Source organism: Mizuhopecten yessoensis, unplaced genomic scaffold, assembly GCF_002113885.1.
Source record: "Mizuhopecten yessoensis strain PY_sf001 unplaced genomic scaffold, ASM211388v2 scaffold10861, whole genome shotgun sequence".
NCBI lineage: Eukaryota > Metazoa > Mollusca > Bivalvia > Pectinida > Pectinidae > Mizuhopecten > Mizuhopecten yessoensis.
Window position 1 is genome coordinate 73,648 of NW_018408758.1, and position 27,044 is coordinate 100,691.

The 27,044-nt window shown below is 36.8% G+C and overlaps 1 protein-coding gene and 1 long non-coding RNA gene across 2 annotated transcripts; both read right to left on the reverse strand.

The window, feature by feature from the left end:
- Positions 1-6,000: 6,000 nt before the first annotated feature.
- LOC110463047 lies at positions 6,001-22,644 on the reverse strand. The gene is made up of 3 exons (XR_002464341.1): positions 22,132-22,644; positions 17,259-17,402; positions 6,001-6,123 (listed from the first exon to the last, which is right to left on the reverse strand). It is a non-coding gene; the product is annotated as an uncharacterized LOC110463047 (long non-coding RNA).
- LOC110463046 lies at positions 12,068-16,534 on the reverse strand. The gene is made up of 2 exons (XM_021517382.1): positions 16,186-16,534; positions 12,068-14,785 (listed from the first exon to the last, which is right to left on the reverse strand). Exon 2 carries the CDS (start codon positions 14,582-14,584, stop codon positions 13,517-13,519), a length of 1,068 nt encoding a protein of 355 aa, XP_021373057.1. The 5' UTR covers positions 14,585-14,785; positions 16,186-16,534; the 3' UTR covers positions 12,068-13,516.
- Positions 22,645-27,044: the final 4,400 nt, after the last annotated feature.

Here is a 27,044-nt window from a genome sequence, read left to right on the forward strand (position 1 = left end):
CCTTGTACCGTAGTCACTGGTACTGCTCGGACTCAATTGGGAACCGTCGGCGCTTTCCGTAACCGAAAATATACCTGGAGGCATTTCTCGTTCATGGTAAGTTCGTATACGGAACGTGCCGACGGTTCCGATTGAGTCCGAGAAGTACCAGTCACTACATCACAGGGGAAATGGGAAGGGTGTTGGCATCCCTGGTAATTGTAAATAAGACCAATCTTCCCTATGTTATGAGTTGCCTTCCCTATGTTATAAGTTGCCTTCCCTATGTTATAAGTTGCCTTCCCTATGTTATAAGTTGCCTTCCCTATGTTATAAGTTGCCTTCCCTATGTTATAAGTTGCCTTCCCTATGTTATAAGTTGCCTTCCCTATGTTATAAGTTGCCTTCCCTATGTTATAAGTTGCCTTCCCTATGTTATAAGTTGCCTTCCCTATGTTATAAGTTGCCTTCCCTATGTTATAAGTTGCCTTCCCTATGTTATAAGTTTCCTTCCCTTCTGATTCCACACAAGTTTGGACAGTTTGGATTGCGACCTTTTGGACCCTAACATCACCGATAAGTCCTAAAAGGAGGAAACAGCTGTATGGTGCAGTGTATGGTGCAGTGTATGGTACATTGTATGGTGCAGTGTTTGGTGCAATGTATGGTACAGTGTATAGTGCAGTGTATGGTACATTGTATGGTGCAGTGTATGGTTCAGTGTATGGTGCAGTGTATGGTACATTGTATGGTGCAGTGTATGGTTCAGTGTATGGTGCAGTGTATGGTACATTGTATGGTGCAGTGTATGGTTCAGTGTATGGTGCAGTGTATGGTACATTGTATGGTGCAGTGTATGGTTCAGTGTATGGTGCAGTGTATGGTACATTGTATGGTGCAGTGTTTGGTGCAATGTATGGTACAGTGTATAGTGCAGTGTATGGTACATTGTATGGTGCAGTGTATGGTACAGTGTATGGTACAGTGTATGGTACAATGTATGGTGCAGTGTATGGTACATTGTATAGTGTAGTGTATGGTACAGTGTAAGGTACAGTGTGTGGTGTAGTGTATGGTACAGTGTATGGTGCAGTGTATGGTACAGTGTATGGTACATTGTATGGTGCAGTGTATGGTACAGTGTATGCTGCAGTGAATGGTGCAGTGTATGGTGCAGTGTATGGTGCAGTGTATGGTACATTGTATGGTACATTGTATGGTACAGTGTAAGGTGCAGTGTATGGTACAGTGTATGGTGTAGCGTATGGTACAGTGTATGGTACAGTGTACGGTACAGTGTATAGTAAAGTATATGGTACATTGTATGGTACAGTATGGTGCAGTGTATGGTTCAGTGTATGGTGCAGTGTATGGTACAGTGTATGGTACAGTGTATGCTGCAGTGAATGGTGCAGTGTATGGTGCAGTGTATGGTACAGTGTATGGTGCAGTGTATGGTACAGTGTATGGTACAGTGTATGGTACATTGTATGGTACAGTGTATGGTGCAGTGTATGGTACAGGGTATGGTACAGTGAATGGTACAGTGTATGGTACAGTGTATGGTACAGTATATGGTACATTGTATGGTGCAGTGTATGGTACAGTGTATGGTACAGTGAATGGTACAGTGTACGGTACAGTGTACAGAACAGTATATGGTACAGTGTATGGTACAGTGTATGGTACAGTGAATGGTACAGTGAATGGTACAGTGTATAGTACAGTATATGGTACATTGTATGGTACAGTGAATGGTACAGTGTATGGTACCGTGTATAGTACAGTGTATAGTACAGTATATGGTACATTGTATGGTGCAGTGTATGGTGTAGTGTATGGTACAGTGTATGGTGCAGTGTATGGGACAGTGTATCATGCCATGTATGGTACAGTGTATGCTGCAGTGAATGGTGCAGGGTATGGTGCAGTGTATGGTACAGTGTATGGTGCAATGTATGGTACAGTGTATGGTGTAGTGTATGGTACAGTGTATGGTACAGTGAATGGTACAGTGTACGGTACAGTGTACAGAACAGTATATGGTACAGTGTATGGTACAGTGTATGGTACAGCGTATGGTGCAGTGTATGGTACAGTGTATGGTACATTGTATGGTGCAGTGTATGGTGCAGTGTATGGTACATTGTATGGTACAGTGTACGGTACAGTGGATAGTACAGTGTAAGGTACAGTGTATGGTACAGTGTATGGGACAGTATATGGTACATTGTATGGTACAGTGTATGGTGTAGTGTATGGTACAGTGTATGGTACAGTGTATGGTGCAGTGTATGGTACATTGTATGGTACAGTGTATGGTGCAGTGTATGGTACAGTGTATCATGCAATGTATGGTACAGTGTATGCTGCAGTGAATGGTGCAGGGTATGGTGCAGTGTATGGTACAGTGTATGGTGCAATGTATGGTACAGTGTATGGTGCAGTGTATGGTGCATTGTATGGTACAGTGTATGGTACAGTGTACGGTACAGTGTACAGAACAGTATATGGTACAGTGTATGGTACAGTGTATGGTACAGCGTATGGTGCAGTGTATGGTACAGTGTATGGTACAGTGTATGCTTCAGTGAATGGTGCAGTGTATGGTGCAGTGTATGGTACAGTGTATGGTACAGTGTATGGTTCAGGGCAAGGTACATTGTATGGTGTAGTGTATCGTACAGTGTATGGTACAGTGTATGGTACAGTGTATGGTACAGTGTACGGTACAGTGTACAGAACAGTATATGGTACAGTGTATGGTACATTGTATGGTACAGTGTACGGTACAGTGTATAGTACAGTGTAAGGTACAGTGTATGGTACAGTGTATGGTACAGTATATGGTACATTGTATGGTACAGTGTATGGTGTAGTGTATAGTACAGTGTATGGTACAGTGTATGGTACATTGTATGGTATAGTGTACGGTACAGTGTATAGTACAGTATATGGTACATTGTATGGTACAGTGTATGGTGTAGTGTATGGTACAGTGTATGGTACAGTGTATGGTACAGTGTATGGTGTAGTATATGGTACAGTGTACGGTACAGTGTATAGTAAAGTATATGGTACATTGTATGGTACAGTGTATGGTGTAGTGTATGGTACAGTATATGGTACAGTATATGGTACAGTGTATGGTACAGTGTATGGTACAGTGAATGATACAGTGTATGGTACAGTGTATGGTACATTGTATGGTGCAGTGTATAGTACAGTGTATGGTACAGTGTATGGTACATTGTATGGTGCAGTGTATAGTACAGTGTATGGTACAGTGTATGGTACATTGTATGGTGCAGTGTATAGTACAGTGTATGGTACAGTGTATGGTACAGTGTACGGTACAGTGTATAGTAAAGTATATGGTACATTGTATGGTGTGTATGGTACAGTGTATGGTGTAGTGTATGGTACAGGGTATGGGACAGTGTATGGTACAGTGTATGGTACAGTGTATGGTACAGTGAATGATACAGTGTATGGTACAGTGTATGGTACATTGTATGGTGCAGTGTATGGTACAGTGTATGGTGCAGTGTATGGTGCAGTGTAAGGTGCAGTGTATGGTACAGTGTATGGTACATTGGATGGTGCAGTGTATGGTACAGTGTATGGTGCAGTGTATGGTACAGTATATGGTACAGTGTATGGTGTAGTGTATGGTGCAGTGTAAGGTGCAGTGTATGGTACAGTGTATGGTGCAGTGTATGGTACAGTGTATGGTACAGTATATGGTACATTGTATGGTACAGTGTAAGGTGCAGTGTATGGTACAGTGTATAGTACAGTATATGGTACATTGTATGGTGCAGTGTATGGTGCAGTGTATGGTACAGTGTATAGTACAGTGTATGGTGCAGTGTATGGTACAGTGTATAGTACAGTGTATGGTACAGTGTATGGTGCAGTGTATTGTACAGTGTATGGTACAGTGTACGGTACAGTGTATGGTGCAGTGTATGGTGCAGTGTACGGTACAGTGTATGGTGTAGTGTATGGTACAGTGTATGGTACAGTATATGGTACAGTGTATGGTGCAGTGTATGGTACAGTATATGGTACAGTGTATGGGGCAGTGTATGGTACAGTATATGGTACAGTGTATGGGGCAGTGTATGGTACAGTATATGGTACAGTGTATGGTGTAGTGGATGGTGCAGTGTAAGGTGCAGTGTATGGTACAGTGTATAGTACAGTATATGGTACATTGTATGGTACAGTGTATGGTGTAGTGTATGGTGCAGCGTAAGGTGCAGTGTATGGTACAGTGTATGGTGCAGTGTATGGTGCAGTGTAAGTCGTTTTATATATCAATAATCAGATGCAATCTAATGTGTTTGTTTAACGTTCATCTTTTAACACAAAAGAAAACATTGGCGTTTAAATCTTCCAAAAACAAGTTTGCTTTTTTCAACTTTAATATCTTGTGTTATTTTGAAATAATAACAACTTCAAGCATATACATGAAATAGTGTGAAAGCTTATATCTTATTGTTCACTGGTGCTTGATTGGGGCTGGTCAGGTGTCGCAGTGGATAGCACACTAGCTTTTCACCAAGGTAAACGACATTTCTTTCCCTGATCGGAGGTAAAAAGGTATGAGGCCACCTACACGACCACGTGGGTTTTCTCCGGGTACTCCAGTTTCCTCCCACATTAAGACCCCTCCGCGCTAACACCCTGCCAACAAGAGTGATTAATATAAGTTGAAATAATTTGTTTCATAATGATTGTAAAACAACAAAGTTTGCATTTTATATTGATATTTGATTCAGGAAAATATACACAATTTCGTATTTGGTGTGGATATTGGGGCAAAGTAGAGACGGATCCAAGACTTGATATTGGTTAGGTTAGTGTTTGTGAACTACTACTGGTAACATGATACATTCATTATCATTGGTTGTCAGTATGAAAATATTCAGGACGAGGTTGAAAACGACTTAAAAAGGAGAGGAAATTCAGAATGGACATTTCCATTTGGGAACGGTTTTTTCATCAAGAAACGTCTGCTGGCGCCAGGTGACCTGCATCCTCGATAATCCAGGAGTTACGCTCACTTATGCTCTATACGTCCCTGGAATCTGTCATAGCACAATTGAAGACACGCAGCTAGCTATTTGATTTGTCTCAGGTACAAAAAAAACCTGACCAATCGCTAGGCTGATACCTGTCCTTGAAGACTATAAAGGAGCGACATCCGACTTTAAAGCCGGTGAAGTTTTACCGTTAGGCGACCGCGAGATTCTTTTGGTGTACATCAATAGATCGAACTAGTCTTCTTGTCTTATTAACAAGGTGGCGCACACCAAGCCTTCATTTTTGCTTTGACATTTCCAGGGGTGTAGAGAGCGTAGGTGAGCGTAACCTCTGGATGTCGTGTATAAGTGACTTGATGGTTTTACACCAATTTGAAAATCCCGATGAAAAGAATTCCTCTATTATTTTAATCACTAGAACTAGCTCCAAAACTAAAAACTGCGGTGAAAAGTCCCCATCGTAGAACTGGAATATTACATAATTTGTGGCGTCCCGTCATTGTTGTCTTATTGTGAGGTCCCGCACGTGAATGAGAGTTACGACAGAACATTCTTATATTATTTTCTTATCCTGGACTGTTCTGTCATATACTCAAAGGAATGAGAGAGATTTTCTTTTTAAATCATACCTGTTTCTTGAATTGCTTTAAACATTTTTGAATAATGTTTTTAAAATAGTAATTTCCAGAAGCCTAGTCATGCATTGGTAAAAGTAGTTCTTAAGGTTTGTGTTCATATGTGGCAAATAACAGTTGTACGCTCATATAGAATGGCGTTGTCATACCAAATGAAAGAACAAAACTATTTCTACGTGATTGAGATATTAACATCAACATATAACATGTGTCACTTTAAATAGCGGTCAAGTGGTTAAGATGTCTGACATTCTGCTACAACTAGCCATCCACCACTGGGTCGCGGGTTCTACACCTACATGGGGCAGTCGCCAAGTACTGGCCGTAGGTCGGTGGTTTTTCTCCGGGAACTCTGGCTTTCCTCCACCACCAAAACCTGGCACGTCCTTAAATGACCATAGCTGTTAATAGACATTTCTCAGTTTGAGGCAGACCTCCCACGGCGCCAGAGACGGACACTGAAAGTAGTAAAATCAGGGAACATCTCAAAATTATTTTTCATTTCATCTGTATTAAGGATTCCTGTCCGCTGCTTGCGACAAAACACTAGAGAACGATCTTTTAGTGCTCCTTACCTGCTGTAACATCCCCTGATTTTCATTACATGTACAACTGATAAACTAAACTTCACTTGGCTGATCTCACCTTACTGGGGTTTTTTCAGGAAAGATATTTTTTAATTATGGTTTATACTGAAAACAAAGACACTGTGCATGCNCGGGTGAGATCCTTAACGGAGATATTGAAATTTCAGTTACCACGGTCATATACCTGTCGCATTGAGCCACGAAATACTATAACGACTGTGGTTGCCGGTTACATAATTGCTTACCTGTTGTAGCCATTTACATGTGCGTCTACACACTCCGACATACCCTATACGCTACGTTCCATATACAATTATTTTTTAAATAACTTCAGTATTTGGTTGTCTGGGTCTCTGTTTTCACGCTCCGTGCTAGGTTTACCCCAAAATGAAATAGGTCTAATAGGACGTAAAACACAAACAAACACATTTTAAATGGTACCATCTTTACACTAATTTTACACGTTATAACGTGGCTGTAAATGTTCGACTTTAACATCAGCATTACACAGTCGATCATAATTATTTATTGGCGATATTGAGCGACTCGAAAAGAGAACTACCGTAAAATGGTATTGTGTAGAAGGGGTTTTATTCAATACATTTTCGTATCTTCAACAAGGGTAGGTTTTGCATAGAGTGCATTACAGCGGAATGTGTATTTGTTTAAAAAAAATCTTGCACTGGTGCATATTCAATTCGCATATCACAGTGAGCACGTGACCGTTTAGGTTCCCGATTATTGTAGTAAACACAATTACGTCACAGAGGTGTAGATGGCCATGGAAAGACGCAGGTACAAAAAGGGGAGAGGGGCTTTACAGCTGACCTAGATATAGTATTTCAGCATTCATTATAAAATTTCTCATTAACAATAATATTGCAAATATATTTACTTGTTTTAGTCCCCAATTTCAGTGACAAGGAGAAAAAAACCTTTCTATACTCCTATACGCTTAACCCGGATATTCTGTTGAAGGCCTCGCAAAAAAACATGCGGAAAAACATCATTTCTTGTTTCGTTATCAGTGCAGTTTGATAACACGAAAACATTTAAAATGTCTGACAAGGAAGTCAAAAGTGGTCTTCGTAAATTTTTTACCGTTGTAACGTCCCCTATTTGGGTACCAGTAGCAGCCGTTGGAGGCCTGGTTGCTGCACCATTCCAGGCGGCAGGTGATTCCATAGATGAGGCTGAGAAAACCGACAACGCTGCAAAAGGCGTTGGCTCACTGCCAGGAAATTTTGTCGGAAGGGTGGTTACCAANTTCTTGGATTGTGGACACATACTCTGCTATGTGTGTGCTATTGAACTTGAGGAGAGAGGAAAATGCTGCCACATCTGCAGGAAAGCTTTTTCAAGAATTTCCAAACTATTCTATTAGAACTTTATTTGCATTGTTGCATTAAGACATGTGCCAAAAAATCCTGAAACAGGATGTTTCTTTTAAATGATTTGTTTTTTTTTAAAGTTTCTACAGATAGATATTTGCTGTTGAACTTGAGTATGTGGCATGGTTCTGCCATCCAGTTATTGTTTTTCTCTATAATGGGGCATAATTCAACCAAAACTTTGTCAAATTTTCAAGAAAACTATCTTGTCAAGTTATAGTGATGGTCATTAAGACTTGGTGACATTATTATCACAAATGGATAAAAGTAACATGACTTCTCAATATATGTTACATGGTGAAACAATATGATGCAACTGGATGGTAGTAATTCACAACCATGATATGATGATATGTACTTAAAGTTGTCTTTTACAATAATTTGAAGTTATTTTTATTAAAACTGTTAATACTCATTTTATGCAGCATAAAACATTTTGGGACACTTTGTCCTGTAATTTTTGTTATGTCCATAATTATACGCCGGTCAAATTTGACAGGAGTATTATAGTATGGCGTCGGCCGTCCTGTGTAATCTTTTGTTTGTCTTGCAATCTCCTCATACAATTTTCAACCGATCTCTTTGAAACCTGGTATACATTATAATCATGATATGAATTTGTGTCCCTCTTAAAAGATTTTTTGTCTGGAGATCTCCTCCTACATCTTTTGACGGATTTCTGTGAAACTCAGTAGGCCAAATAATCATGATATGTTGTTGTGTTTCCTTGAAAAGAATTTTGATTCGACAATTTTTCTAAAGGTTATTGCCCTTTGTTCATTTCAGTATTTGATTTTTTGTCCGGAGAATTTCTCCTACATTGTTTTAGAGCATGTCAGCTAACCACTCTTAGAATGATGCAGATCTTATTTCAATGTAAGAAAGTATATAACACTATGTGGCATTCGACGGGCATATATTGTTCCACCCCGCGGTACTCTTGTTTCTTATCCAAAGTGACCTTTATATTTTACACAGATATTGTGCATCATTAAAAAGTGTATCATGTAGTAGCTGGACTTACATGCATGGTTTGCCGGTCCTCCTGGTAAAGTTTATTATCGCATCATGTAATTGTTTTTTTCGAATTCAAAATTTCATTTTGTCAAAATTGCCCTTGTTCTCTTTTGACATTTCAATATTGTCTGGAGATCCACAGTGTCTCCCTAGGGACCTGTCTTCATATGACCCTGGATGTTGTGAAGACGCTTAACCCCAAACAATACAAATCTGCCTCGGATTTTGAATGATATTATGGAAAGTTTGTTGCAGTTATGTCAATTCCTAATTTAGGCCTTTTGAATTACATGTATTTTGAAAAGAATTAATACTCTTTGTTTATCAAGGGGTATATATTATATTATGCATCTGTGGGTGGTGCTTTTGTTCAACTTAATTTGCAGTAAAGTTGTGTTCTATCACACAACAATTTGCTTGCTTATTTCATGCTAAAGAACTTTATACTCACCCTTTAAAAAAAATAGTCAGATTAGTGTTTTCCACATGAAAGTTTAAAACATGCTGATCAGAGTTATGCTGTATGCAGTCATGTGTAATATATACATATAACTATTCTACTGAATCTCATTTGTTGTGTCATTGTGATTTAAAAACACTCCTGATACAGCATGTTTACTTTTAAATGATTTTTCCTATAAAATTTGCACTGAGAGATACTCGGATACTTACCAGGTACTTTAATTAATGCATGCATACTCGTGTGTGCTGTTGAATTTAATACCAAGTTAGTTATTATATAAAATTGTACATGTATTATGTAATGTGCTATCTAATGCTTATAATAACAACCATAATTGAAACTTGGTGTTTGGTCTTGAATATATATATATTTATACTTTTCAATGATATTCTTGAGTTTCCACATTACATTTGAAAGTGTTATATTTAGATCATTTCATGTCTATTGCATATTACATATTTCAAAAAAGAAATTTTACCAAATACGTAATGTTCAACATGCATGGTGGTGCAGGAGTCAAGTCAAGAACAATATGTACTTTTATTGCTTCCATAGAAACTAGGGAGGTCCTATCAGCTGCCTTTCATTTAATAAGTTGCATTATAATTATTGAGAAACAATTATTGCAATATTACATGGTAGTTGATATCTTTCTCAATTATGTATTGTCAACAGTCATTGTAGTGTAAGAATAAGTCGAGTCAGTGTATGTTGAACTCTATAGATCATTATTACAAATAAACGAGATGCGTAAGTGTACATTTTAAAATGATAACACCCAATAATATTTCTTATTTGTTGGTATATATATATATAAAACAGCACTTTCTCTTCTCTGATACAAAATACCATAAAATTGAACATTTTGTGCATGAAACTAAATTAAATAGTTAGCATAAATATGCTACGATACAAAAATAAACCATGCAAATTCAATTATTTGATAAATGTTCAGTTCTAAGGTACATTTGTAGTTAAGCAGGTCGGGTCAGTTATATGTCAGTTAACATTATCAATTAACATCAACATTACCAATACATCTTCACATTTTATAAAGTACATCAAGTTCTTAATCATTGCATGGTTGCTTTATGATTATGTCTCATTACTTAGTATATTGATTTTTCTTCACTCTTACTTTGTGTATTGAAATCTGTTAAATGTTTAAAATTGTTGAAGCATCAGTATTGTACCTTGTATTTTTATTATTAAGCCCTCAAAAAATTTGACAGAACATATAATGGTATGAAGAGCATCCATCCACACTTTGGATCCGCAAGATAACTTGCTTAAATATCCTCAAACTTTTATGAAACTTAGTAAGTATGTACAGTATATGGAGACCAAGGACAAGTTCGAAGTTGGGAGAAATCTGCACATAATTCATTAGCGTCATATGCTCTAATTGGTCAATGGTTTCTGCACAACAGCAGGTCAAAGTTCACAGTTGAGCAAAATCCATGTATAATTAATTAGCATACTGCACTCTGATTTGTCGATAGTTTCCGCACAATAACTAAGTAAAAAAGACCGGATATATGAAAACTAAGGCCAAGTTCAAAGTTGAGCGTAATTCGCAGATAATTAATTAGCTTACTGTGTTCTGATTGTTTGATGATTTCCGCACAATAACTTTGTCAAATACGAGTGGATATTTATCAAACTTGGTCAATGTCTACATGATACAATGAGATCGGCTACGTTTGAAGTTTGGCAACATCTGTGTGATGAATATTATGCTCTGATAGATCAACGTTGTTGGCAGATTATATGTATTTGTGCCAGTCTTTCAGGTAATTCATATGTTTGTCTATCAGTATTTGGTTTGTTCAACCATATTTCATGAACAGTCACACAAATATCTTGACATTTAGTTTTCGTGACCTGTTGAAGGGCAAGGTCACAAAATCAATATCAAGGTCACAGGTACAGAATATAGTTAACATGAGAAAATCTTGTCCATGTGTACCAAAATTTCATAAAATTCTATCAATTATTCTGGACATTAATCTTTTGAGACAAGTTGAAGGTCAATGTCATATGTAGTATCTTTTCATAAATCAACTTTCCAGAAATAACATATCATTCCATATTTATTTTCAGATATGATTACATTCACAATGTGACTGTCTCAACATTTTCCTCACCATCACTTCATATTTCTGAACACCATGTTTCACTGCTTGTTTGCACATTGCGTAAGCTAATTTCCCTTCACTATATTTCACAAGATTTATTAGTAACTTCGTAGACAAGAACTATACATAGACCTTTGCTATAGTAAAACTATAATAGTTAATAAAAACAAATAAGAATTACACCATTAACATTTCTAACTTGATTTATCAAATTTAAAGAATACCACAGCTTTTGTCACATCATCCATCAGATTTTGGATCACAAGGATACTGACCACTCCAATTTAAAATTCTAATTATAACCCTTCCCCAATTTGTTGTCAAAATACTTCAAACAAATCCTGAATCATCTTTGGATATAAATGTGCAAACCTTGTATGTACATGATACATGCATTCATATTAAGGAAAATAGCATTGAAGTTATGTGTACTCATGTCATACAGTGCTATACAAAGAATATAGCTCAAGACAACACATACCATGGTACCCCCGGGTATGTCTCATAACCATCCTGGTCACTTTACTGAGAAAAAATATTTTATTAATTGCATCGATCACTCTAGTTCTCGACTAACTAAAATGTGTTTAATGTATCAAACAGCCTTATATTTTAACAAACAAAAAGTCCCATGTGGGATGCCAACCTAACATGCAATACCTAAAAGAGATATCTATATATATACTTTCAGAGATATCTCATAAACTAAAACTAAATTAAGATATCTATATAAATTTAAATATGACACTAAATCGAAATAATTGGGATGTATCCCAATTAATTTATGACATCTTTATGATACACTGAGATAAGTAGATATGCAATAGGAGTTTAAAACGTATCTAAGGTCAATGTCACTGTAACTACAAATATTCTATTACAGTCTCCATTGCAGAATCCAGCTGATCTTTTTTCTCAAATTAAACATGGTGATTGAAACACTGTAGTCAAGTACAAGAGATCTCAATTGTTTGAGATGTCATAAATTAATTGGGATCACATCCTCAAACAATTGAGATCTCATGTACTTGACTACAGTGTTTCAATCACCATGTTTAATTTGAGAAAAAAGATCTCACCCTATGGTTGAGACGGGAGGATTCCCCAGTCGTACCAAATTGCATGACGTCAAGTCAACGTGCATTGAGCCTATAATGTCAATATTCCTTTATCTCTAACTGAAATAGAGATATCATTAAATGTTACAGGTTAAATATCATTATTCTACACCTTATGGATCTTTTTTTTTAAATATTTAAACATGTTTTTTACACGTGCAACCTTCAAAGTTGGTCTAGGTTTTTTTTTGTACAATATAAATAGCCCTTTAAACTGGAAGCTACTGACAATACATTATTACACTAGGTCTTTTGGTTCTTCAGAAGAAAATGTTTAAAGAAAAAAATTAAGCTGGACATATGCCACACCATGGCATTTATAGTCTTACACTAGTCCATCAAACAGGTGAGCTAAAACTTTTAAAGCCAAATAGGGTGTATCTAGCTAGTAGTTATGAATCATAATGAGATTTCTACTGAGAGACCAACCCAGGTGCTGGAGACACCAATAAAAAAGGTTCTTTTAATAGTACATCCTACAGATCCAATTTCAAATTTAGGAGGACTAACTTTTGATAATTATATAATGTCCAATACATCTTGTATTTTCTCCAAGTCTCCATCTCAGCATTTAAACCAAGTGTAGTGCAGTACTCCTGTAGTACCTGTAATAGTCCCTTTCAAGATGACCACAAAGGTGGCCATATTGAAATTGGGACAGATTTAACTTTCAGTAAACAACAATAATGCAATAAATCTATTTTCAAAACATTTGGGAAGATTCATTGTAACAACATGTTTTTCAATATAAGATGGCAATCATATTGTAAATAGATCAGGGCTGGTATTATGAAACCATTCTCATGCTCAAACTCAGATTCTGTTCTCAAGTCTGTTTCTTGTTCCAGTGATAAATAAAAAAAAAAATCTAATTTTGCCAATGCTTTGAAAGAAGTTTTGAGGGACTTCAAGCCGAATACTGTTAAGAATATTTGCACTTTACTTTTTTACGGTATCACATGATTTAAGCATGTTAAAGAATGTTTGTTTGAGCACAGAATCACTGCTTGAGCATGAGAATGGTTTCATGAATACAGGCCCTGACATTACCAGAACCTAGCACACTTCCATCCCTTTCTCATACATCCCTGCATAATATAATTCTTCTGAAATGGCTCTCTGTGCGAACTATGACAATTAAACATGTTGGCAGGATCTGTATGTCAATTCATCAATTTCATCAATATGAAGAATCATATTGCAGAAAAGTTCAAGTGCTTCATCCCTTGAGGTTGGTGGGTAGAGCAATCTATGTTCTTGGATGATGTGATCTGCCAGAACTTGAAATTCATCACAGACACCATTTGCTGTTGGAGCATGGCAGTACTCTTGTACAATACCATCAACATTTCCTGGTAGAGTCATTTTAAAATCCTTTGTTGCAAATACCTCTGGTTGGTAGTAGAGAACATCTGGCTTTCCAAAAGGACCATCTGCGTTCCTGCTTGGTCTAACTCTATGTTCATTCCAGTGACGCACTACATCTTCCAAATCCTTGCTTACCAGCTGTAAGAAACAATACCGAATACATTGCAGGTGAACATCATCAGTTGTGTCCAGTATACCATGCTCTGTCATTGATTTGAACAAATCCATCCATGTTTGCCCACACATACAGCGAAGATTCCTCCAGAATCTTTCGATTCGTGTATTTCTGAGAGAGGAGCCATATATGAAACTAGAGAGTCCCTGAAAGGGATCAGTGTGGTTCCAACGAAGTGCATACTGCAGGTCACGTACAATGGAGTTCTCAGTCCCTTTATCGGCATAAATGATAAATGGCACACCATTTATCTCACGAACATAATTCATATAAAAATGTGCAATATATTCTGTTTTTCTGTTAGAGCTGCATGCTTCAAGCCAAACAAGCCGTCTAGAAAATCCATCAATTGCTGCATGAATGGAAATACCATAGGGTTTCAGTTTATCCCAACCATCAATATGGATAGCAAAGTTTGGGCCTTTGCTGAGATAGTGACGACGCCGAAACACGTGACGACTGCGAGTATGTACGCCTTCAGCATCTAGTACTGATAGAGCAAGCCTCACCGTTTCTGATGTGACGTTGATGTCATGATCAGTTAGTAACCGTCTCCTCATTGCCCTGTAACCAACATTCTGTCCGGTTTTTGACAATTCTTGCAGTATTACTCTAACTATGTCTTCTAGTGGTGATTCATTGTTTCGTCTATGCAAATTCATGCTTCTAAGTATATATGATGGACTTGTCTTTCACTAACAGCTGTGGCATGACGAAGAGCCATAAATCCGATGATTTCCTTTATAGCATAGCCAGTGTGATAGTATATTGCTATCAGGTCATCCCTGTTCAAAATTGCACCATCATTGACCATCAGGTTATCAAATGCATGAGCTCCAATGTAGTGGTTTCCATTCATCTTTCTGTAAGACAATAACTAAAATACATTTGTATATCTATGTTATATGAAATCATTAGATTATGGTCACTCAGTGTGCAATTTTACGCTATCTTTAATTCAAATAAAAAACAGTTGTAAGCCTACCAGGCAATTTAAATGCATTAATATCAGCTCATTCACAATCAGGGAATTACTGTACACACACAGTGCTTAATCATAAAGGAGGAGTGCCAAATTTGGGCCTTCACAGTTAAATTTTATTTTTTATGCACATCATATGACTAAAATATGGTCAGCATGCGGACCAATCCGAGTTATGAGTGAGGGGGGTAATGTTTATGCGTGTGTGGTACAAGTTTGTGGTGATATATAATTATACAAGAGGCCCAATGGGCCTGCATCGCTCACCTGGTATTAATCTCACACTTGTAATCATAAAAGTGGACTAAAATACAGCTACAGGCAAAATATCAGTATTTCATTCACAAGAACCTATTAAAAGATTTAAACATGAAGTCTGTGTCCTTGAATGTCGAACAAGAACATTAGGTTGAAAGTGGGTCAAGGTCATCCATTTGAACAAACTTGGTAGCCCTTCATCACAGCATGCTACTGGCCAAATAGCATCATCCTAGGGTTTTCGGTTATTGAGAAGAAGCTGTTTAAAGGTTTTTAACATATTTGACCCCTGTGACCTTGAATATATATAAAAGTCATTCGTTTGAACAAACTTGGTAGCCCTTCATCCTAGCATGCTATTAGCCAAATAGCATCATCCTAGGGTTTTCGGTCATCAAGAAGTTGTTTAAAGGTTTTTAACATATTTGACCCCTGTGACCTTGAAAATAGGTGAAGGTCATTTATTTTAACAAACTTGGTAGCCCTTTATCCAAGTTTGCTTCTGGCCAAATATCATCATCGTAGGCCTTTTGGTTATTGAGAAGAAGTTGTTTGAAGTAAAATATTGACGCCGGACGGACGGACGACGAACGCCACATCATGGCATAATCACGTAAATGCATGTTTGTGTTTAGGCCAAAAAAAATGCTTGTGTTTTCGGGTAGACACAAAAATCAAGAGTAGGTAACATAACAAGGGGAAACGGAAACAAAAGATTTTTTAAAAATTGTTTGCCTTAGTAGCAACCAGCTCAATAAGGAAACCCACTCTGATGTAGGCGCTTGTCAACCTGGGAGGTAATGCATCCCCTTTTTATGATAATGTAGCCTTATAAGTTATGCATATTGCCTTTAAGCCTATGTGGGTTCTTACAAGCCCCTGTGTCTGTTCCTAGTAAATATGGTAAATTGGTGTAAACATCGGAACACATGATAATGACTAACACCATTAATCATTAGATTGCATTGTTTTATGGATATTACACGATGAAACAACAGTTTCTGTTCCTACATTTGTACTTACATGTGTGTTAGACTTGCTGGGGCTGCTCACTGCAAGGTACTAACCAGCAAAGTATAGTGTAAATCCTGAGATGTTCCGGAATAACCGAGTGTCTATTTATAACTTATCGCGGCAAAAATTAACTAGATGGCATATCTGGGCAAAAGCAAAATTTAGGTCGAGATCCGTGATAATCTAACTTGACCGGTCGTGATAAATTATCGCGACAGGTCGACATGATTTTGTGAAACGTCGCGTTAATGAAATGAAATAACACGACTTGTCGACATAATTATCTCGACAAGTCGTGTTACCGTAACGCGACCTAGAATAACACGATGGCAGAAATATGCCACCATAGTATATATACCTGTATATACGGTTGTATCTATAATCTCGTAATTACTTATGTCTATACTATATGCCATGTGAACTCGTATCATGGCGATTCCTTGCTGAATTTTAAACAGGATTTCACTTGCCTTGCTTCATTTCCTACGCTTGCCTCCTTGGTCCTGATGCTATTTATTTGCACTTTTGCTTGGGCGACTCGGTGAGATAATTATTCATATAATATTCGCCAAACTGCAAGATGACGATATAGTTAATAAGATTGCATTTGACATTAACGCTCACCATTCTGATTCTATTTATAGAAACAGAATATGTTGTATTCAATGTGCTATAAAGTAGGCCATATCGTCATCTGTCAGCTATTTTGAATTTTGGCAGCCATTGTTTATTTTAAATAATTACCCATGAAATCTGGTTGACTTCATGCATATTTGTTTTCCACGAAAATCTCAATAACGAAAGTGAAAATACATGAGCATATTGCATGAAAAAGTATTCATCTATCTTGTAAGACATCAATCTTGTCTTCTAGAGGGGTATTTCAAGGTTTCCATACTGTAAATACACTGGTAATAGCCGGTGATAGCTCCTTGCAAGTTGTTAGGCGACCCTGTCAAATGCCGATAAACTTGTGGCTGAAATTATTTAACAATTTCTAGCTATTCTATAGCTTAATAACAGTTATGATTCAAGAAATAGTTAGAATTGTCATAAAATACGTTTTAAAGTAAAGAAAATACCTGATCATCGTTGCTCATCGTAGACACAACCGTCCTTCAAAGCCTGGTGTCGTGTCAACTATCCGTCAGTGTGACGTCATAAGGTAGCAGAGTACAGTAGCGTACGGTGGCCATGGGTGATATTTTTTATACAATGAATAACCCCTGTAATATAACATGTATCAATTTTTTTATAAAAAATCAGCACTAAAATTGGCATATACATGATGAAGTGGACAATGTGGAATAGGCGATATCAAATTTCAGACAGGTTTTAAGAAAAAAAATTCTACTTGCTTAAAACTACTCAAAAACGTTTAAAAGGTTACATATATAGGTCAAGATATAGGTCAATAGCCTATTACCTGTGAATGTATAAAGGGGGGTAACTCGCCCTTTTCACAGGCACTTCACAATTCATCACATATGTGTCAATCGTGTAACTGGTAAAGTTGATACCAAACAACAAATAATTCACAGGCTTCTGATGCATTCAGACTAGATTTCAGTCTGTTTCACTCAGTTTAGCACCATGGTAACTAACACATAAAGTTGTATTTATTGAAAATGGGTAAAATATCTGTTTTCATTCTAATTACACTATTTTATATGTTTTTTTCCACTTAATTCAGGAGAAAGATTAAATTAGCAAAGTCAATAATGTCAATAAACTTTATTTCCATAATTACAGCTGAAGAAAACTTTTTTTCTAGTGAAATATGTTAAATGAACAATGTCTGGGGTCACTGTCAATTCTAGGCGAGGAAAGTAAACAACGGTTGCTATGGTGTCATTTGTCTGATGTTTCAGAATATTTGACATTTTTGTGCTGTTCATCGGTTACGGGAAGTGTGTCTGTTGCTAGTTTGTTGTTGTGATGGGTTTCCTGGTATTCATTTTGATATCAGTGAGCCTTGATGATGTCATAGATGCCTATTGATGACGTCATAGTTATGCTGACATCACAGTAACTATGACGTCATCACAAAAGACAGAAACATCCTAGTATCACTGTACTGTTTCGTTTTTCACATGCGCATGATCTTAAAGCATCATATTTCCACCAAAAAGAATTTTTATTCCTGAAAATACAAACCTTTTCAAGTTTTCATTTTTCAGATTACCTCCCTTTGATGGTAGTTTGAGAGCAGAATTGGTAAAAATATCACCTTTCAGGAGAATTCATATTCCTCGGTCACTTTTAAAGTGAGAAAGGAAACAGATACATCTTTTTGTTCATTGTGTCATTTTCAGACATTTAAAAGGTTTTGATTAAATTTTGGGGAAAAGAAAGGGATGTATAAGGTAGCAGAGTACAGTAACGTACGGTGGCCAAGGGTGATATTTTTATACAATGAACAACCCCTGTAATATAACATGTATCAAAATTTTAAAAAAAATCAGCACTAAAATTGGCATATACATGATGAAGTGGACTATGTTGGCTTCATAGTTTTTCAAAAAAAAATCGAATTTGGTTTGAGACTACAGTTTTGGGCATGTACAAATCTGTGTCTACACAACAAAAGCTAGCTTCTCATGTAGTCTATTTTTGTACTCGGCACATGTGTAAATATTGTGAAAAATCCCCCGGAATGACCTATGCTAAAACGTGAGTATTTCTGTTACCGAATAGGCGATATTTAATTTCAGACATAATTTTAAGAAAATAAATTCTACTTGCGGGGGTCAAATTTTGGGATAAAAATCATGATATTTTGCATATTTTGGTGTGGTTTGATGTGGTAACCATGGTTTTCACAAGTTCCAAACCTGGGGAAATCACTTTTTGAAAAACCTATCATTCTTCTAAAAAAAACGTATTCAAAATGTAGTTAATAAATATATATATATATGTAGGTGTGTTGTGCAGGATGAATCCGCTATCCATGTCTATCCGAGACATGCCCTTTATTTTTAGGGTGAAGCCATTTCTACTGTACTCTGCTACCTAACCAGGAGTGAAAAGTATTTACTAGTAAAATGAAATAGGAAAGACAACAAAATTTCCGGAATTTCTTCAAACATACAGAGTTACTTCCCTTTTATCGTAAATGATATTTTTTTTATGTTTCATACAATAAATGTTATTTTTCTTCCAAATTTAATATTATTTTCTCATATATTTCGTATTTTTGTCTTTAGAAAATGATTAATTTATCGATATCTTTAGACATTTTTCATCAATTTTTTCATGCTGAACGAGCTGAACGAGCTTATACGCGTGTATGGCGTTGTTTGTTATTTTAGATTCATTGTGTTTTTGATGTTTTTTACTTGAATTAATCAACTTTCAACGAAAATGTAGTATGTTTTATAGCGTTATTCATATTATACAAACAATTTGAAATTTTCTTTTAAATCATCGATATTTTTAGACACTTTACATCAATTTTGTGTGCTGAACGAGCTGATACGCGTGAATGGCGTTGATTAGGTTTTTGGAATCATGTTTTTTTATGTTTTTTACTTGAATTAATCTATTATTCAACAAAAATTGTAGTATATATTTTAGTTTTATTGACATTTTTCATACAATTTGTATTTATTTAATTAATTTATCGATATTTTTTTAGATATTTGTCATCAAATTGTTCATGCTGAACGAGCTGCTACGTGTGTTGGCGTTGTTTGGTGTTTTGCAGTGATCCTGTTTCGGAGTGATCCTGTTTTCTTGAGTCATCCTTTTCAAAATATTTTTTGCTATAATTGTGTTGAAATATTGAATAAATTACTATTTGAACTATACTGATAATGACCTTTCTCCCTATCTAATGTTTTGTTGTTGTTTCAGGTTGTGCGCGCTGATGGACAATAGACATTTGGTGGAACAATATAACAAGTAGCAATACCAAGGCGCCGGACAGTATCTTCCACAATTCAAGACAGAAACATTGACGTTTAAATATTTAACAAATATATTTCTGCTAGATTAACTACAAATCTGATGTTAATTCAAATCACTAAATCCGAAACAAATAAATAATTCTATCTTATGATGTTTTTTTCATTTATGTTTTTGTCAGGAAAAGATCATTCCTGATTTGATAGGGATATAGTGGCGAGACCGAGATGGATCCAAGATTTTGTATTAGTTTGGTTTGGTTTGGGTGAGGGATTTTATTCAAATTTGGCCTGGAGTATCCTTGGGCAAAGGGGTCTTAATTTGGTATAAATGATGGGTGTGACCCTTTGGGTGAAGAGTTGCGGGTCTCATTAGGGAAATTTGAGGTTTAATTATTTTAAATACTTTTTCTTCTGTACAATTGGAGGGATTTTATGCAATGGGAATAATTTCCCATGGTTGCTTTATTATCAAGGTGAGAGATACAGGCCATCTGTGCCTCTTGTTGTATCTTATATCAACATCTTTGACTTACAATGGTATACAAAGATATGTAACATACACAGATTTAATAAATAAGCATGCGTGGTTGTACAGGGGGAGACAAGTGTCATAGTAATAGAGGTGTACTGCAGTTACATATAATACATGTTAATGATATTCGATGTTAAGTTTCCGAACAGGTTTAAATCATGGCCCATCATATGGAGTCATTTCAGGCTATAACACTTTCTGCTCTGATTTATGAACCACAATAAAAGTTGTTTAATTGAATATTTTAATCGTGTTCTTGAAGATGGTGAAAAAGGCCAACAACTTCCGCAAAATGACTGCTGCAGACTGGCTTCTGATTAGTCGAAATTTATGCGTTGTCCAATATCCCTATGAAAAAGTGTGCAGTGTCACTACGAACACTACTGCGATCTGCGTTGATTTTTTTATTTGACAAAATGTCCGTGTTAGGTCGGGTCCTGATTGGTCGACATTTAGATATTGACCGATGGTATATATTTGGTATGTAGATGTAGTATGTAGGTTGTCAACGGTTAGCCGGTTAGCCGGTTACTAGGGCGAACGACCACGATACGGTTACCAAAATCCTTAACCGAAAAGTCGGACATTTACTTACCCCTTTTGGGAGCCCCATGTTTCCCTGGCTTAGACCTACAAACTATCTGCATTTGTATAGATGCGACCAAATTGGATAGTTTTGTAAGAAAACAATGTTCAGAAGATTACATATTCGTGTTAATTTTGTACTCTAACTTAAATTCTGACAAAGAGAAGTCGCCAACGCCATAAACAACAATTTTAAAAGGAAGGCAGAATACAAAGATGTGAAATATCATCTGTCTAAGTTAGAACGCGCCTTTACATGCGAGATGTAAAGAAAATCTGAAGAGTACACAATTGAATGAGCAAGCATGTCTTAAAATGTTTGTCAATCAAGTTTTGTCCATGAAATATAATTACGGTTACAAACATAAGACCGGTTTGACAACCCTAGTATTATGGCATTGAGATCATTTTCTGATGCATCACTTGCAACTACTGGGTTAGGTCTGGCAACTTATGGTGTAACGGTTCCTGTTACGAGCATATATTGTTATACTTTATAATAATAAATAATAATATATGTACCCTTCAAGAGCGATGATTTCACAACTGCTTTAGTAAGTTCATGTTGTGTAAAAATTCGTGTCCTTTGTTCCTTTGGCCAAAGAAAGGTGTCCTTTGTTAGATATGACTTGCATATTATTTTACATACGGTATATCTCACGCAAATTGTCTTTGCAAAACGTCTCTATGTTTAGGATATTTAGTGGAATGAAAAGTATATGAATAAAAGATAAATAGATAAATACAGGTACTGCCATCAAAAGAAGTGGTAGAATATGTGTTAATTCTCTAATAATAATAATAAATAATATACAACATTTTTATAGCGTCCTATGAAATTTGTAAAATAACTAAAGCGCTTTTCACTATATGAATAATAGTATGATATATCGTTAGTCATAATTGTCAAACAAAAAAACAAAGACTTACAATCACTTTTATGCATTAAGCAAGCAGATGGTAAGCTATTCCACAACGTGGCCAAAACCCTCCTAAAGCACCGGTTTTCATAGGACACAGTACAAGATTTTAAGACACAAAACAATGATTCTGACTCCGACCGCAGTGATCGTGAAGGCTGATACAGGTTAACGAGCTCCTGTAGGTATAGGGGAGCTGTTCCATTCAGTGCCTTGTATGTGTACACATAGAATGTGTACTGCGATCTGTATCGTACAGGTTACCAGTGCAATGAATATAGCACATGTGTGTTGTGCTCTTTCTCTTTTTCGAGTACGAGTAACCAGCCGTGCAGCAGTTGCAGACGGCTTTTTAGTTTGTCAGATATACCACAGAGCAGGGCGTTACTATAATCCAACCGAGAGGTAACAAGTGAATGCACCAAAATATTGCATGCATATGCAGTTATAAGCTGCCGGATACAGCCAATGTTCCTAATCTGGTAGTAACAGGATTAAACAATAGCGTTCACTTGTTTCTCCATGTTTAGTGAACTATCAAAGTATACCCATATGTTTTTAACAACTGGGACAGTCTCAATAGTTCTGGCACAGACCTTGAGCTGGAAAGCCATTGTTTGCTGACACTTTGGGGAAAAGACGATTAGTTTCGTCTTTTCCTGATTAAGCTTTAGCATGTTGGCGTTCATCCAGGTACTGATGTCTGTCAGACAAGCTTTCAGATTTTCTGCAATTGTGTCCCAACTGTCCTTTAGTTTGATGACCATGTACATTTGTGTGTAATCAGCATAGCAATGATAGCGAAGGCTATGGCGACGACAAATTCTACGATCGGATTTGATTACAGGCAATATTTCCGTGGTCCTAACACCGACACTTGAGGAACCCCGAAATCTAGTACTTTTCCATGTGAGGTGGTAGATCCGATGGCAACACAATGTCGTCGTTCACTCAGATAAGACTGTATCCAGCATAGGTGCGATACCCGTCACTCCATAAGAGTACTCCAGACGTTTATAAAGTACGCCATGGTCGATGACGTCAAATGCAGCTGACAAATCCAGCATGACCAGCACCGCTCTGAACTTGTTATCCAATGCAGAAGTTATGTAATTTGGTACACGTAGGAGGGCCGTCTCAGTAGTGCATGCAGGAGGCCGATTGCAGGTTGTTATGGAGACTGTTTGCATGGAGAACCTCTAAACGCCGGGACACAACCTCCTCCAAGATCTTAGACAGAAAAGGCAGATTTGATACTGGGCGGTATTTCTTCAACTCCTCCTTGTCCATTCCAGGCTTCTTCAACAACGGTCTAACATGTGCCTTTTTGACTCAGCCAATGATTAGTTCATGATTGAGGTAATCAAAGGAAGCAGTGCTTCAAGACATTTATTTAATAGGTCTGTAGGCAGTGGATCAAGCTCACAGGACTTCGATTGCGAGGTCATGATGATATTGCACAACTCGCCCTGGGTTGTTGGAGAGAGCTTTGTCAATTGTTCCCCATCAAATTTAATGTCAGCAGTCATGACAGAGATATCATTGTCAGTAATAGAGTTCACTTCCGATATATTTTCCTGATCGAGCTGATTATATAAGCAATCACTGAACGTTTTGACAAGTCTTTTTCAGAACTTCAGCTTGGTAGGATAATTTCACCTTTCTGATTCATTAAGTTTTTTTGTGAGTCTAAAAAGCTGTCTATGGTCCTTACCACATTCTTCAATATTCAATTCTTTCGAAATAAAAAAACCTTCTTTGACTGAATAAGAAGTGAAACAACTAGTCGACATTGTTCCCTATAAATCTGTCGGTGAACGGTTAATTTGGTCCTTCGCCACTGTCTCTCTCCTTTTCTACGGTACTGTTTTTCTACGCGGAGATTTTCATTATACCACGGGGCATTCGGACACCGAGCGACAGTTTAAGGACACTAAATTCAGAGGAATAACTGACTTACAGTGACCAGCTGTTGTTGGCTTGATGACATGTAGATTCTTGTATGATGCTGATGATATCGGAAACCGTGTTGAAGTATCGTAACTTATCAATTTAGGTGAACCGGATTGCGTTTGAATGTGTTTAAGAATCGGTCAACAGTATTTTTTGCATCGTCTAATTAAATCTGTGAAGATTTGTTGAGACTTCGGTTGCGTATTTCAAAAGTAAATGGATAAATTATAGATTTATAAACTTCCGTGTGAAATGCAATTGGCGGCCTCGTTTCCAGATAAATTAGTGGCAGTCATTAATAAAACATTTTCATATTATAGCTGTAACGGGCCACCATAAATGTCTACCGGTTTGTCGCCTCACTGAATCTATGTGAACAAAATACATATGGTATGATTAGAAAATACGGTTCACTTTATCATAACAAAGAGTATCGGATTTTGTTTGCATCTGATTTGCAGCTAAAGCATTACAGTGCATAAATAACTTAAAACATATTCACTGTAGTTTAGAAAGCTGTTGACCTTCAACAAGGTGACAGACATTACGACAGGTATTACATAATATGATGTACAATGCGTTTAACTTTCCGCAACACCTATCACAGTCTCAGTAATGTTTGAACACTGGTTTGTTTATATGTCTCTTCTCGGATCCTGTTGTGGTCTTTTATTTAGTTTCAAGTTACTTTGTTTTATTGTATATCCAATATTTTTACTCACCTGCCTCGAAGTGTCTGTAATGCTATGTTGGGGTATCGTACGTCAGTAACCTATCACAATCTGATTAAAATCATCTGTTACATGGCTCCGCCTGAACATCTGAATGTGCCGCGGACAGGGTCACGTTCAAGTGACCTTTAGATGAACCAATCAGAGGAGCGCTGGCAAACGTTTGCCAGCGAATCGGAATATCATGGTTGATACATAAATAGCGAGGGGTATCGAACAGATTAGTTTTCCAAAACAAATATGGCGGCGGGAACTGACGTTTCTACGACGCCAAGGAAAACGTACCCATTGGGTAATAATTGCGTAGGCAACACCGCCATACAGTCTTTCTTCTCTAATAAAGCTTCGAATATCTTTTTCTGTTCGGGTTTCAGACGATCAATCTCATCAATGTCCGCCATATTTGTTACAACTCCAAGCGCCCTTTTCAAGGAGGGTCTCTGATTGGTCAAAATTTAATGAGTATTTATAAATATAAAGGTCATCTGAACGTGACCCTGACCGCGGCACACTCAGATGTTCAGGCGTAGTACGAAGTTAACGAAGCCATGTAATATATGATTTAAATCAGATTGTAACCTATCAACTATTTGTATGTACCATCTGCGCCAAATAGTCTTAATATTTGACCAGGAGATACCTTGAACGGTTGTACTTTTAAGGTAACTGTGGTCTTACATGTTAAACGTTTCAAACAACATTGTATAACAAAAACACTTGTTTATGCTATAAAGACCAGAAGTGCATATATTTATATGGACAAAACTTTGAAAATTTAGTCCAATAGTCATAGCATAGAAACAAGTAGTCATAAAATGTAATGTTTATGTTTTAGGGGTTTAAATCGACTTTCGGTAAAAAGCAATACATTATATTATAATATATGAAGCAATAATTATAAGGCATGTTATACATTGAACTACTACTCATTAGAAATCATGTCAGCTCATATATTACGTGTACACTTAGCGAGTTTTAAGACACCACGGACAAAATCCATCCCCAATTGAGATAGAGAGATGGGGTGAAAAAATCGTGCCGGGTGAGTAAACGTGTCACCTATGCCCATATATTTTGCACGATTTCTCACCCGGGTGAGAAATCGTGCTAGGGTGAGAAATCGTGTTGCGACCGCAGCACTTTCAGCACGACTTCCCACCCGGGTGAGAAATCGTGTCTGGATGAGAAATCGTGCGGTAACAAACGTCAATCCAGCCAAGCGTTTTACTTGACAATAAAGCAACATACAAAATGTATTTTGCCAACCATTTATAATCGATCCATGAACACTGACCAATGGCCGGTTGATGTTATTGTTCAGGATGTGATAACTACAGTTTTATTTCGTTTTAATCCTGAAGGAAAACCGATCAAAATATGGTAACAGATTGCTTTGTTTTATTGCGGCTAATTATGAACACTCACAATGACGTAACGTCAGAGGTTGACGCACAGTCGAAAGTTTGCGGATCAACATTATATTATAATATAAATAAGAAGGATGACATGTATATGTAATGATATACTACCTTCAGATCAGTTTCATCTACTTTAATATCTGCTCTTAATGTACAAAGGTTTTGAATATAATTTGAATCACGTACGAAAACTTCAAATTTACCTTTTTCACAGTGTAATGTACAAACCATGACTGAATAGTGCGGTAAAAAGTTGGAGATTTTAAGTTAAAGTAATGGCTTATTATGAAATTATTCAAATAAAACAAACCTAAAAGAATGATTTCTTTAACGATATTATATGCATGTATAAATGTCGAAAGCTTATTTTAAAAATCGCAAAAAGGCAGGAAACCCGTTTAACAACATTGTTTACTTTTTCAAGTTATTTACATTTCTAGGCAGAATAAACTCTGTCAAATACCTAAAAATCGGTCTGGTGTCAGTTATTTTCCAATTATAACAATCTATTTTTTTTTATAGAAATTCATACTACAGTATTTTTGAAATTCTTAAGTAATAAGATCTATCCGTTCTGTAAAGGGGCCGTAAAATGTACCTTTTCGAGAAAGAAAGTCCTTTTTGTCACTTCCTGATGAAATGACAAACATATTTTCACATGATTACAGGACGGGACTGTAAATTGTGACGATTACAGGGCGGGGCTGTACATTGTGACGATTACAGGACGGGACTGTACAGTGTGACGCTTACAGGACGGGACTGTACATTGGGACGATTACAGGGTGGGACTGTAAATGGTGATGATTACAGGACGGGAC